General features: G+C 38.6%; 2 protein-coding genes across 2 annotated transcripts; one reads left to right on the top strand and one right to left on the bottom strand.

Moving 5' to 3' along the window:
• Positions 1 to 84: 84 nt before the first annotated feature.
• Positions 85 to 8597, bottom strand: LOC107196829 (zinc finger protein 28). Its single transcript, XM_022661994.2, has 5 exons — positions 8302 to 8597; positions 5656 to 5751; positions 5053 to 5193; positions 4754 to 4940; positions 85 to 3199 (listed from the first exon to the last, which is right to left on the bottom strand). Exons 1-5 carry the CDS (start codon positions 8511 to 8513, stop codon positions 1622 to 1624), a joined length of 2214 nt encoding a protein of 737 aa, XP_022517715.2. The 5' UTR covers positions 8514 to 8597; the 3' UTR covers positions 85 to 1621.
• Positions 8598 to 10109: 1512 nt separating this feature from the next.
• On the top strand, positions 10110 to 13533 carry LOC103032836 (zinc finger and SCAN domain-containing protein 22). Its single transcript, XM_007241004.4, has 3 exons — positions 10110 to 10509; positions 11515 to 11709; positions 12106 to 13533. Exons 1-3 carry the CDS (start codon positions 10195 to 10197, stop codon positions 13381 to 13383), a joined length of 1788 nt encoding a protein of 595 aa, XP_007241066.3. The 5' UTR covers positions 10110 to 10194; the 3' UTR covers positions 13384 to 13533.
• Positions 13534 to 13576: the final 43 nt, after the last annotated feature.

Genomic DNA, 13576 nt, shown 5'->3' with positions numbered 1-13576 from the left:
TTTTGACTGGAACTGTATACATTTTTTATTTATTTATATATTTTTGTGTGTTTAAGAGAATTTTACATGGCCCAAGTGCATCTGTTTTTTTTTTTTTTTTTTTTTTAATTTCAGAATATGTATAATGATATTAATTTCAACACATTTCTATGTTTTTTTGGCCGTAATATTAAATAAATACTGCATATTTGGCCTTGCTGAATCAATGTTTGTGGTTCGACTAATCACTCTGAACAGAACTGGCTCAGTTCTTTTATTATTTACTAAGACTGATAGTTTTCAGGAAGCCCAGGTCACTTTGATTTCTTTCAGTTTTATTAGTCTATGCATGATGTTTGTTTTTTCACTTATCTGATTACTCAAGTTCATAATAATGTTCAAATTATTATCTCCTTGAACAGACATCATCTGTAAAAAAAAAAAAAATGTCAGTCAGTCTGTCTGCTAGCAACACTCACTGGCCATGGTATCAGAAATGACTGCAGTGAAAACACACACTTTTTGTAGGTTTAGTTTGCAACCATCTCTAAGAAGCACTCTCCCAGTCAGAATACATTTCCCTTTAAAATGATGTGTAGTACAAGTCTAGTCCAACACAGCGGCCAATAAGTGCTAACAATGGTCCAACACCAAACCATCATGTGATCAGGGGTCCTGGAGCTGATGTATCAAGTTAAACTGCACCTGAACAGCAGTGTAGCTCAAAGTTAATAGAGTTGTAGTATAAATGGATTTGGGTCGGATCGAGACCCACGTTCATATTCTCACCACAAACTTAATGCTCTAGAGCACAGACTGTGTACAGCTGGACAGAGCATTGTCTCTCAAAAGTGAAGCCACCACAGGTCGGGAGCCTCCTGCTGTTTGGTTGCAGAAAGCTGTGTAACCCCACCCATCCCCATAGGTTTAAATGGCAAAACACACCAACTTTCAATCACGTTTTTTTCCAATATACTGTAATTCTACCTCCTTTATTTTAATGCAGCAGTTAGTGTAACCTCTGTTTATATTGTCAATTTTTTATATCCCCACAGAATTCGTTTTTTAAATCGTTATTCAGCTCTATTAAAAAAGGTGTGGTTATTGTAAAAGTGCTGGGTTACACCTAGCCTGGGGTGGGACCAATGACTGTATGGGTGGGACCATAGACTGTGTATAGCTCTGTGGGGGCAGCCTTCAGGGGCGGGGTTATTTAAATGAGAAGGCGGTCTCTCCACAGTCTTTCTCCCTCCTCTGGTCTTTACTGCGCTCTACAGACTCGGGTTTCAGGATCGCCAACATGGTGGAAGATTTTGGATTTATTTTCATTGAATGAATGGAAACGGCGACACAACGTCCATCTTTTTTTACAGTCTCTGCTCTAGAGTTAGTTTGGAACCAGACCGAGACCACTGCTTCTTGCAGGCCTTGATACGATTCTTATAGTCCTTACCCGAGTGTGATTACTGATTGCACACCTGCTGAATTGATGTGCACCACGAGTCTGTTTCAATCGAATCAAATATTGCTGGTGTGAAACGCTCTTAGTAACATTTTGACAAAACAGCTACCTTGTATAACAATAAGGTAAATTAATCCAATCAAGTGGAAAGTCCTTCTAAAAAAAAAATAATCGAAAGCCTCATTCCGTCTCCTCTTTCCATTTCTTCCTCTGGCATCTTCTTTTCTTCTCTTCCCCATCGTCGTCTGACTCTTGGCTCTCCTCCCAATAGTCCATTTCCTCATCTAACTCCACATCCAGCTCCCCAGCAGCAGCAAAACTGGAGAAGCTCTTCCTTGCTCGCTTTTTTCTGCCTGCTTTTCTTGTGGGTCTACCTTTTGCTTTGCTCTCGTCCCCTGAGACAGGAGCGGAATCGTTGCAGTGCCGCCTCATGAGGTGGTTCTTCAGGCTGACATTGTGGTTGAAGCACTCTCCACACTGCTCACACATGAAGGGTCTCTCTCCTGTGTGGAGACGCATGTGAGACTTCAGGTGTCCGGCCTGGCTGAAGGAACGTTCACACACCTCGCAGGTGTAAGGCTTCTCTCCTGAGTGGGTGAGCACATGCCTCTCGTATCCGTTTAGAGAGGTAAGTATTCGATCACATTTGTGGCAGGGGTAAGTCTTCTGACCTCTGTGGCTTTTCAGGTGTTCGTTACGCGTGATGTAGTCTTTAAACTGTTCAGGACAGTCTGGGCAGAGGAAGGGCAGCTCGTCTTCGCTGTGGTCCTGTTCGTGGTCGAGTTTGGACGCTCTCGAATCGAATACCGCCATGCAGAACTTGCAGAGGTGGGTGTAGTCTTTATGCAGCCTGCGGTAATGCACCTTCTGTCCGACCTCTGTGGCGAATCGCTTGTGACATAAATGGCAGAAGAACGGTTTGATTTTGTACTCGCATACGTGGCCCTGAAGAACCCTGAAGGTTTTATTACAGTCTGGGCAAGCTGTGCGTTCGTGAGGGATTTCTACCGCATTGTGCACTTCCATAGCATGCTTATGAAAACTCTCTTTATCACTGAAATGAACTGAAAAGCCTTTAAACTTGCTGCCCTCAGCACTGTCCTCGACACCACAGGCTGGGCAGCCAAAGATCTTATGGTGTCTCCGGACTGTGCACTGCATGTGCGCAACTGCCCCGCAGTCTACACACCAATATATTGGTTTAACAGTGTTCTGAAAGATCTTCTGACGCTTACGGGTAAAGTCTTTATCGCAGCGTTCTTCATCTGAGCTGTCCGTAGATTCATACGAACTAGAATCGCTTGTTTTTGGTTCGTTTTCTGATTGTCCCTGCTCTCCTTTTCCAAGGATCTTCTTGGAATCTTCTTTCTGAGCAGTCACTGATGTTTGAGCAGGCTCAGTTGAGTCATTTGTTACTGAAGTCACGTTAAAGTCTTCGCTTTCGATGTTGGACTTCTCTTGGACTGGAGAAAGCGAAACTTGATCCTCATACGTCTCCATCAAGAGACTCTCCACCTCCCTCTCACCATCATCTTCCTTTTCTTTTTTTACTGCAACACCAGTGTTGCTACCTGTGGCCTGCGTTTCTTCTGGAACAGCCTGTGTGTTTTCCTGAACAGCGTGGGCTTCTTCTAGAACAGCATTTAAGTCCAGTCTGTCCTCCTGCTCTAAAGTAGAATTGTCACCATGACTTCTCCACGCTGTGCTCAAGTCTTCCTCTGCATCACTATCAGCTCTTGTTACAGGCAAATCTGCTACCTGGAGAAAACAGAGAAAAAGGAAATAAAAAGCTAATCCACACCAATACAGATTAATTCAAATTTTAACACATATCCTCAATATCTAAAATCTAGCCTAGGTTCCCCAAACTAATCCAGGTTCTTCTGCATTAGTGCTTCATTGCTGCCTTTGTGGTTTTGTTTTTTACTGTCCATCTTTTTTATCTTGTTGGAACAAACATCCAATGAGCCTGATTGTGGCGCTTTATTAAGAACAAAAACAACAACATTACTTTAACTGATTAAACTACTAATATTTTTCCTAAGCATATTACTGGATGCATTTCAGTGTTTAAGTTCTTTTTAAGAAATATCAGCATTAGATTGTCAAAATAAAATTATATTTGTGGTAGGGGTGTGCCATATCGTACCGTACGCGATAATATCACCAACATTTTTCAATATCATGAATGATATTATACCCTGAAATATGGTGCCATATCACCCACCCCTAATTATTACATCAAGTACTACTTTTTTTTCCAAGTACTACTTTTTTTTTACTTTTTTTTAGCAAAAGAAAAATTCACACTGTTCTCATTCCCATTATATATCTAGTAGAGACGGATTATCTCTGTCCAGTATCATTTATTTTACTTTAATTCTGGATATATGGAGATATGTAGCGCGCATTATTAGTATCATGACATTCTGGATCATTGACTCCTGTTAAACAAATTTGATACAATTCTTGTATTTTTAAGGGTGTGTCATATCATACCGTATGTAATGAGAAAAATGTAATATTCATTTTGGTGCAGTAGTGTATTCTTGAAATATCACAAAAATACCAAGAAATACTGTGATATTATTTTAGGGCCATATCGCCCACCCCTAATTTGTGGTGTCAATCACTTAGAAATTAATTAAAATCATGATTATTTTTTTAAATGCTGGAATAGTGTAGTGTGGTTTAGATCTGGCAGACTAGATCATTTTGAGCCGTATTATAATATCTCAGAGAGAGAGAGAGAGAGAGATGGTGTGATAGACAGACAGCGTGAGTGAAAGACAGCAAGTAAGAGAGAGAGAGAGAGAGAGAGAGAGAGAGAGAGACAGTATGAGTGAATTATCTGCATACTCTGCTTTTGTGCTCCAGCCTGCAATGTGTCCGGTCTGAGCTTAACTTCAGGGCAGGCTAATTGAGTAGCGAGTTGTTAATAGCAACAGTGCTACAGCTACACTTCCATGTAACGTTCATTGGTTCCACAAGTCTCCTAAAGACTGCCTGTGTACCATTGAGCAGGCTCAGTTGAGTCATTTGCTACTGAAGTTTCGTTAAAATCTTCACTTTCGATGTTCGACTTCTCTTGGATTGGAGAAAGGGAAACTTGATCCTGCATGCGAAACTGAATGCGTTTGCACGTACTGTACCGTTACACCTCTACTGTGATGATAAAGTTTTTTCTTAATTTCTTTGAACAGTGTACACTTTACTATTTGTCAAATACTATATCAGACAATTGTGTGTCAACTTTCTGTTGGAACAATGGGAAAACACAAGTTAAACAAACGGATGTCCAGATATACACACCTCTTCCTTTATGATTTGAGCAGGCCGGGAGGTCCAAACTCTGTAATTACGGCAGATCAGACAGTCCTGTCTCAGTAGGAGATTCCCTCCTTTTCCTTTCCCTCGAACCATGCACTCGCCGGAGCACTCCAAACAGCAGAACATCATCGTCACCAGAACCTCCTTATTTAATATTACATAACTGCTCCTGAAACACAAAAGAGCATGCATTGTGGTTGTATTAATGATTAATAAACATTACCTTGACTTTTATCACACACTTTCCCCTTTAAAAAATAATCCTGTAAAAAAGAACATACTCAGATAAATCAGAGCATTCTTCTTCATCTCGACAGGACGGCTTCCTTTGCACATCTGATGCTGCTCTGTCCTGCTGATGAGCGCCTTCACCATTTCTTGAAGACTGGCTGTTGTTCTCAATGCCTGTGGCATTATTCCTGCTTTAAATGCATAAAAAAACATGCAAGAAATTCAAGTCCACATCTGTGTTTAATAGGTAAATACAGTGTTTTGGTCATGCTTGCATCCTTGGTCACAGGAAATTGGTGTCCTGCTTATTTACAGTACCAGTCAAAAGTTTGAAAACAACCTTTTCAATGTTATTCAATGTGTTTACATTGTAAATTTAATATTGAAGAATCTAAAAAGAAGCTAAACAGAAACAACAAAGAATTATTTTTAATAACAAACCAGAATATGTTTTATACTTTAGATTCTTCGAAGTATCACATTTATCTTTGAGGACAGATCTGCACACTCTTGATATAGTGCCTGTGGCATTTTCTGAACTTAACAATTAGGACTAGTAATTTAAAAAATATATGTTAATTTAACCAATTTTAATAATAAGTTAACCTTTTTTTAGAGAAATGAATTTTAGACATTTTAACACGTTCTCTTACCTCTCCGACACTGAACTCGTAGACTCATCTGATGAAGTCCAATCTGTTCTGGGTGTAGTGTAGTATGTTTCTGCCATGGGTTTTTCTTTTGAAATACTGTGAAAACACAGAAATTTCAGTCAGAATTCTAATTAGTTTGTGCTTTTCAGTCTCCAGACCCACTTTCACGTACAGCTCTGGAAAACAATAAGAGACCACTTTAGTTTCTGAATCTGTTTCTCTGATTTTGCTATTTATAGGTTTATGTTTAAGTAAAATGAACATTGTTGTTTTATTCTATGAACTACGGACAACATTTCTCCCAAATAAAAATATTTTCATTTAGAGCATTTATTTGCAGAAAATATAAAATGCCTAAAATAACAAAAAAAGAGTATGCAGAGCTTTCAGACCTCAAATATTGCAAAGAAAACAAGCCTGTAATTTTTCTTAAAGTACGTCTATGAAAAACACATACATGGTCGTTCTGGACGAGAATAAAATCACAGAGGACCCCCCATAAAAGAGAAAATTAACTCAGGACCCCCTGAGAAACTAATCCCATCCGGATTGGCCTTTTGTTGAGTAGTTCTTAACATAATCTGGATTAGAACATTACTAAAATATTCACTATTCACTGTATACCTGTAACTCTACCTCTTCACTACTTTACAACTGATGCTCTCAAACACATTAAGAGACAAGAAATTCAAGTAATTAACTCTTGATGAGTTCAGCACAGCTGTTAACTGAAAGCCCGAATTCCAGGTGATTCTAACTCATAAAGCTGACTAAGGAAATGACAAGAGGTGCTACTTTAAAAATATAAAACATGTTCTGTTTTTGTTTGCTTGTTTATTTTTGTTTATACTAATTTAATACTAATTAGTATTAAATGTAGTGTTAATCTACAATGCCGAATATTTAAAATAAAAAAATAAAAAAACACTAAATTTAAGTTGTGTCCAAACTTTTGACAGGTACAAGGTTTTGTACCAATCTGGCAACCCTGGCAGTGAAAGCGGAACTGCTGTGGCTTTGTCAGTTATAATAATATAAACCAGCATTATTAATGTTTTCTGTTTTATACATTAATACAGCAAGTTTATAGTAGTTTATAGTGGGTATAGCGATTAGGTTATGGTGTTAAAAAGTTGAGAAAGAGCGCAATTCTAAATATATATATCCCCAAATTCAAACAAGAAACTAACTAGCTTAGCTTAGCTTGGCGAGATAACAGGCTAACTTTAGTACAGAGAGTGCAGGAGTTTTGCTAAAAATACAAGCTAAATATCTAAATTATCCACTTAAGCAGAGAGATATCTGACCTACCCAGCGCTCCGTTTATCTATAGCAGCCGAAATAATTAGCGTTTTATCTTTTAAACTGCGGTAAAAACAAGCAAAGTTAGCGAGCTATCATACGAACAGGTGTTCTGTCGAATTCTGCCTCCCAACGTTATGTGCTTCGTACGGGCACTGCGCATGCGCTGAAATACATTTTTCTAAATACATATATTCTCATATTTTTTATTAATTTATTATAAAATAGGCTATATTAACTATCCAAAAAAAATAAAAATAATGAATGATCTTGCCTAGAGACTCCTGCAGGGAACATATTATATAGAATTTGCTATTTCGTATTTTTTTACCAATAGTTTAATATACCCCTGAATATTTTTTTTCTTTTAAGGTTTATGAAAAAAAACACCTTGAAACAATTTTATTATTTAACATTAAGTGATAATGCGTATTAGGCAATGTTTTAATTCTGACATTTAATTATCGTTACTGAAATAAATGTTTTAAATGGTTGTGGCTCTGAATCTACACCCATAACAATGCTTCTTTTAGGTGAAAAGTGGTTTTCACAAATAATAAAAATAATATTTATTATTTAAATCTTCCTTTCTACAAGTTCTGCAAGAATAGTGTAGATCACTTTACTGATAAATGTAAATTCATATTATTGCTTTTTAACTTATTTTGATTATTTTATTTTATTATTTTTACTATTATTATTGTTGTTTAAAAAATATATTTATTTTATTTATTTATAATATATTTTTATTTTACTATGTGAAAGTTAGTTTTAGCTTAATTTAAACAGTTTTTTGTATTAGTCATCTTTTTTTGATTATCATTTCTTTTCAATTCGTTTTTTTATTGTTATTTTTATTTTATATTTTATTTACTGTTATTTTTAAATAATTAAATGTAGTTATTATTTTCTTTGTCATGTCAATCCCTCTATTTGTAAATGTAAATGTACTTCCGAGTGAAAATAAAGGTTGATTGATTGATTGATTGATTGAATAGAATACAGACAATATATACATATTTATAGACCTGTATGACTAACGTTGAATTATTGTTGCATCAACGTAAAATCGATATGCACAAAAAAAAAAATCAACGTTGTTTTAGTGCATTAGCGATGGAAACAAAGTTATTAGCGTTGATTCAACGTTCACTTAGTGTCTGGGACACTTCAGTAGCACGATTTGGCAAGGTAGCACAATTTGACAGCACACCTATGTGCTGTACAGACAAATCTGCAGCTGTAATGTACACCACAGTAAGAGAGGCTCTATCAGGCTCCCTGTTTTAGGAGCTATGCTTATAATAAATATATAAAATATAATAAATACATACAACACGTTACCTGTGCAGCAGAAAAATGGCCAGTTCTGTATCACTCCTGAAGCTCTTCAGCTCCCGTAGCTCTCTCCACTGTTCAAAAGCAGAGCCGATATTAATCCTGGTCTTAGCCAGCACCCTGTCCCGCTCCCTCTTCGCCTGCCAGCTCTCCTCTGTCCTCACTCTGGGCTTCTTCAGTTTCACAGCTGGCTGGACCTGATCTTCTGGTATCTCCATGTTCACAGTAAGATAGATAGCTCCTGTACTCCTGCAGTTACTCAGGTAACCAGAATACAGCGTGGGATGCTCTGTGAGAAAGTGTGCGTGTGACGTAAGCACGTAAAGATTTTTTTATTATTTAAATTAAAATTATTTAATGTAAATATACAGTGATGATTGTGTCGTTTTGGATACATCATTAAAAAAAGCATGAATAAAATACACAGATATTAAGACATTAGTTGAAAAAGCAGAACCTCTTGATTAGATGACAGTTTTGCACATCTTGGCTTTAGATTTTCTCAGTCAGCTTTATGAGGTAGAGTCACCTGGAATTTAGGCTTTCAGTTAACAGCTGTGCTGAACTCATCAAGAGTTAATTACTTGAATTTCTTGCCTTTTAATGTGTTTGAGAGCATCAGTTGTCAAATTGTGAAGAGGTAGAGTTACAGGTATACAGTGAATACCTCTATTTGAGTTCTAATCCATATAATATGAAGAAATACTCAACTAAGTAAAGAAACAATGATTTTAAGAAAAAAATTAAGGTTACTCAAGTGCGGTCACTGCAAAGACCATTAAAACTTTTATGATGAAACTGGCCCTCATCAGGACCATCCCAAGAAAGGAAGAGTAAGAGTTTCCTTTCCTTGCACAGGATAAGGTAACTTAACTAAAGATAACTCAACCTATCCTGTGCAACAGAGGTAACTCTTGTTCTTCCTTTGCTGGGGTGGTCCTGATGAGAGCCAGTTTCATCATTACATTTTTGATAGTCTTTGTGACTGCACTTAAGGATACTTTTAAAGTTCTTTAAATGTTTCAGACTGACTGACTTTCATTTCTTAAACATTTTTTCTCTTTGAGTAGTTAAGTAGTTCTTGACAGAATAGGGATTATCACATTACTTTAAAAAGACTATACAGATGTGGGGAAAAAAATGACCACTTAGGATCAGTTTCTTTGATTTTACCCAATTGAAAACCTTCCTGGAATATAATCAAGAGGAAGAGGGATGTTCACTAACTATCAAACCAAGCTGAACTGCTTGATTTATTGCACCAGGAGTGGCATAAAGTTATCCAAAATCAGTGTGAAAGACTGGTGGAGGAGAACATGCCAAGATGTATGAAAACTGTGATAACTGTGAGTTATTCCATCAAATATTGATTATTTCTGAACTCTTAAAACTTTATGAATATGAACTTGTTTTCTTTGCATTATTTGAGGTCTGAAAGCTCTGCATCTTTTTTGTTATTTCAGCCATTTCTCATTTTCTGCAAGTAAATGCTCTAAATGACAATATTTCTATTTCGAATTTGTGAGAAATGTAGTCCATTTTACTCAAACACATACATATAAATAAGTGGAATATATTATTTACTGGAAATGAACAGCTTAAATGGAAAACATAAAAAACATAAAGGGAGAAATGAGTGTGTTTTAAAACTTTTAACCGCTTCTGTATACACATGCCTACCTATGGGCTTTTTTTATAAATATTATCATTAGTTTTCATTATTTTAGATAATGTTTGTATGCTGTTTTGTAGTTTTATTAACTAGGTATAAGGAGTTATGAGGGTCTTTTATTTTGAAAAGTGTCCTTCCAGTGGTTGCTCTGCAGCGCTGTGTTGCAGGGTTCTCTCTGCGCAGTTCTGGGCGCAGTAATGTAATAATAATAATAAAATAGTAATAAAATGATGAAGCGCTGCGCTGTGCTCTCCTGCCCCAACACCCTGAGCCAGGAGGGCCCGCTGAGCTTCCACCGGCTACCGTACGCGGATGTGCGGAGGCTGGTGCGGTGGCTGAGGTTTTTGGGCAGGGATGTAAACACGCCGCTCCCCGCGCTGCGGCGGCTAGACCTGCGCATCTGCAGCGCACACTTCAGCCCCCGGGACTTCTGCTGCCCGCGGGGCCGGAGTTCAGCGCGCCTCCGCGGCCTGAGGAAGCTGCGGAGCACCGCGGTCCCCTCCAGGAACCAGCAGCCCGCGGAGCCTGCAGCAGATCAGCAGGTGAGACAGTCTGAGGGACTCCTGTCTGATCTGCTCCTTCTGTCTGATCTTCTTATCTGTCTGATCTTCCGTCTGATCTTCTACTACCTGTCTGATCTTCTTTTTATCTGTCTGATCTTCTTATCTGTCTGATCTTCTTCTTATCTGTCTGATCTTCTATCTGATCTGTCTGATCTTCTACTACTTGTCTGATCTTCTTCTTATCTGTCTGATCTTCTTTTTTTCTGTCTGATCTCCTTCTATCTGATCTGCTTGGCTGTCTGATCTTATCTATCTGATCTTCTTCTGTCTGATCTTCTTATCTATATGATCTTCTTCTGTCTGACCTTTTTCTGTCTGATCTTCATCGGTCTGATCTATTTTTCTTCTGTCTGATCTTTTTATGTCTAAACAGCTTCTTGTGTCTGATCCTCTTCTGTCTGATCTTCTTATCTATATCATCTTCTGCTGTCTGATCTTCTTGTCTGATACTCTACTATCTGTTCTGCTTGGGCTGTCTAATCTTCTGCTTTTGTCTGATCTTCATTTGTCTGATCTATTTTTCTTCAGTCTGATCGTCTTCTGTGTGATTGTCTGATCTTCTATCTAAATGATCTGATCTGCTTTTTCTGTCTGAGCTTCTTCTATGTGCTCTTTTCAATTTGCTACTTCTGTCTGAAATTCTTCTATCTAATCTTTGATATGTCTGATCTGCTGGTTATGTCTGATTAACCTGATCAGATTGATCAATTCTGATTGTGGAGGCCAAACCCCTTTTTTACTATGCAATTGCATATGTGTCCCTTAATTGTTGTCCCTTAATCTACAATGTGGGAAATACATAAAATAAAGGAATAAAGAAAAATATTGAATGGGAATTGGTGTCCAAACTTTTCACTTGCACTGGGGTGGTATATGAGGTGGTTTTACATTTTTTTTACATTTTGTTTTTTTGTTTGTTTTTTTGTAGGGTGGGATGTCTGTGACATCCTCGATGACTCCTTTTGTTGTTTTGTTTTTCTGCAGATAGCTGAGGTGTCCGTTGTTCTTTCAGCTGACGATGATTGTCTTCAAACTCCCGACAGTTCATCTATTACCCAGGAAGTGTCGGATGTTAAAGATGTCCTGGACTTGAACACAAAGGACACAGATCTGGAGAGTAGCCTGTTAATGCAGACAAACCTGGACAAGGCTGATGAAGAGGCTGGGAAGGAGTGTAATGTAAGTTTGAAAAGAGAGCAGAACAGAATCTCTGTGTGCTGCCTTATTTCCTTCTATCTATCTAGATATTCATTTTGCACACACCAGACAGTATGGAAAACTTAACTAAACAACAGGTGATTGTTGAATCGTGATTTGGAACAAAAGTTGTATTAATGAAAGGCCAAGTTGGCCAGAAGTTTTTCAGTTCTCCAGGAGACTGCAGAGGTGATGATATGAAAGAAGAGCTTTTAATGTAGACAAATTCTTTACAGTTTGATTTATATTAAAAGTCATTCTGTTCCGTCATCAGCCAAGGTCTTGTTGAATCTGGACCCTTGCAGATCCTTCCTTTTGTAGAAGGCAGAGGAGACAACAAGCATTGACAACATGCATTGTATGTTTTATGTCTTTTAGGACACTTCGATGGCATCAGCTGAGGAAGGAGCAAGTTCTAACGAAGACGAAGAAGAAGAAGAAGAAGAAGAAGAAGCCTTGAGTGATGCTGAAGACGATGCAGAGGGGGACCAAGCAGACTCTGAGTACTTGCCAAGTTCCTCGGGTGAAAGCGCTAAGAACTCGGAGGACGATGAAGCTGATGAAGATTCCACCTCCCACAAACCCTTTCAGAAGACCTTCAGACCCGACGTTTGGTGTTTGGACTGTGAAGCTCATGTTGAAATTTCTTGTATAATTAAAAAGCACCAAAGGGTCTACTGCTGTCAGCAGTGCGTCTCTGAGGACAGTGTTGGGATCCAGAGTTTGGAGGACCTTCCGGTTCGATTTGACAGTAGAGTCAGCTTCCATAAACACGCCATTACCGTACACGGTGCTCCAGAGCAACCGGCCGAGTTTAAGACTTGTGAAGACTGCGGTAAGTTAAACAGGGTGGAGGATGAGCATCATGTATGTGAGTGTAAAATAAAGCCTTTCTCTTGTGAACTGTGTTCCAAACGCTTCCTCACAGAGAACGGGCGAAAGGTTCATTATCGTAGACTCCACGGGAACTATACGCACTTCTGTAAATACTGCATGATCAACTTTACCACGAAAGAGTCCAAACTTCGCCACGAGCAGGTCCACAACACCAGAGGTCTACCGTACAGGTGTCCGAACTGCTCTCTGAGATTTAAAGACTTTCATGAACGAAACAAACACCTTAAAAGCCACGGTGGCAAGAAAGGGTACCTGTGCAGCACCTGCGGCATGAGGTTCTTCAAAGTGACCAGTTATGAAAGGCACCTGCTCATCCACTCCGGAGAAAAGCCCTACAGGTGTGATGTTTGCGAACGTTCCTTCAACCAGGCTGGACACCTGAAATCCCACATGCGTCTCCACACCGGAGAGAAGCCCTTCATGTGTGAGCAGTGTGGAGAGTGCTTCAACCACAACGTCAGCCTGAAGAACCACCTGCTGCGACAGCACGGCATCGACACCAAGTATCTACCAACAAAGAAGGGCAAACGGATAGGTAGACCTTTCAGCGATGTTCCTCAGAAAAGGAGATGTAAGGGACAGAATGAAACGATCACACAGCCCCAGTCTTCTGTTCCCGCTGAGGAGTTTGAGGGCGAGGAGGAGATGATGGGTGATGAAGATTCGGACAGTGCAGAGGAGAGCCAGGAGTCTCAGTCTGACAAAATAGACTGCAAGAGGAAAGCGAAGGGAAGGAATAAAAACAAGACAATGGATTAAGCAGACTTAGATCAAGAATAAAGACTTGTTCATTAATCTTTCATATGCAAACTACCGTTCAAATGTTTGAAATCATTTGCAAACAGATTTCATTGATTTATAATCAACAGTAAAGTGTCAAATAAACATTACACTATAACAGTTTTGAAATATAGATGTTTGAGATGATATTTTTTTTAATATTTCAAGAGAT

This window comes from Astyanax mexicanus, chromosome 8 (genome assembly GCF_023375975.1).
Source record: "Astyanax mexicanus isolate ESR-SI-001 chromosome 8, AstMex3_surface, whole genome shotgun sequence".
Classification (NCBI taxonomy): Eukaryota; Metazoa; Chordata; class Actinopteri; order Characiformes; family Acestrorhamphidae; genus Astyanax; species Astyanax mexicanus.
Note: the sequence above shows the minus strand (reverse complement) of the source record. Positions and strands in the feature narration are given on the sequence as shown.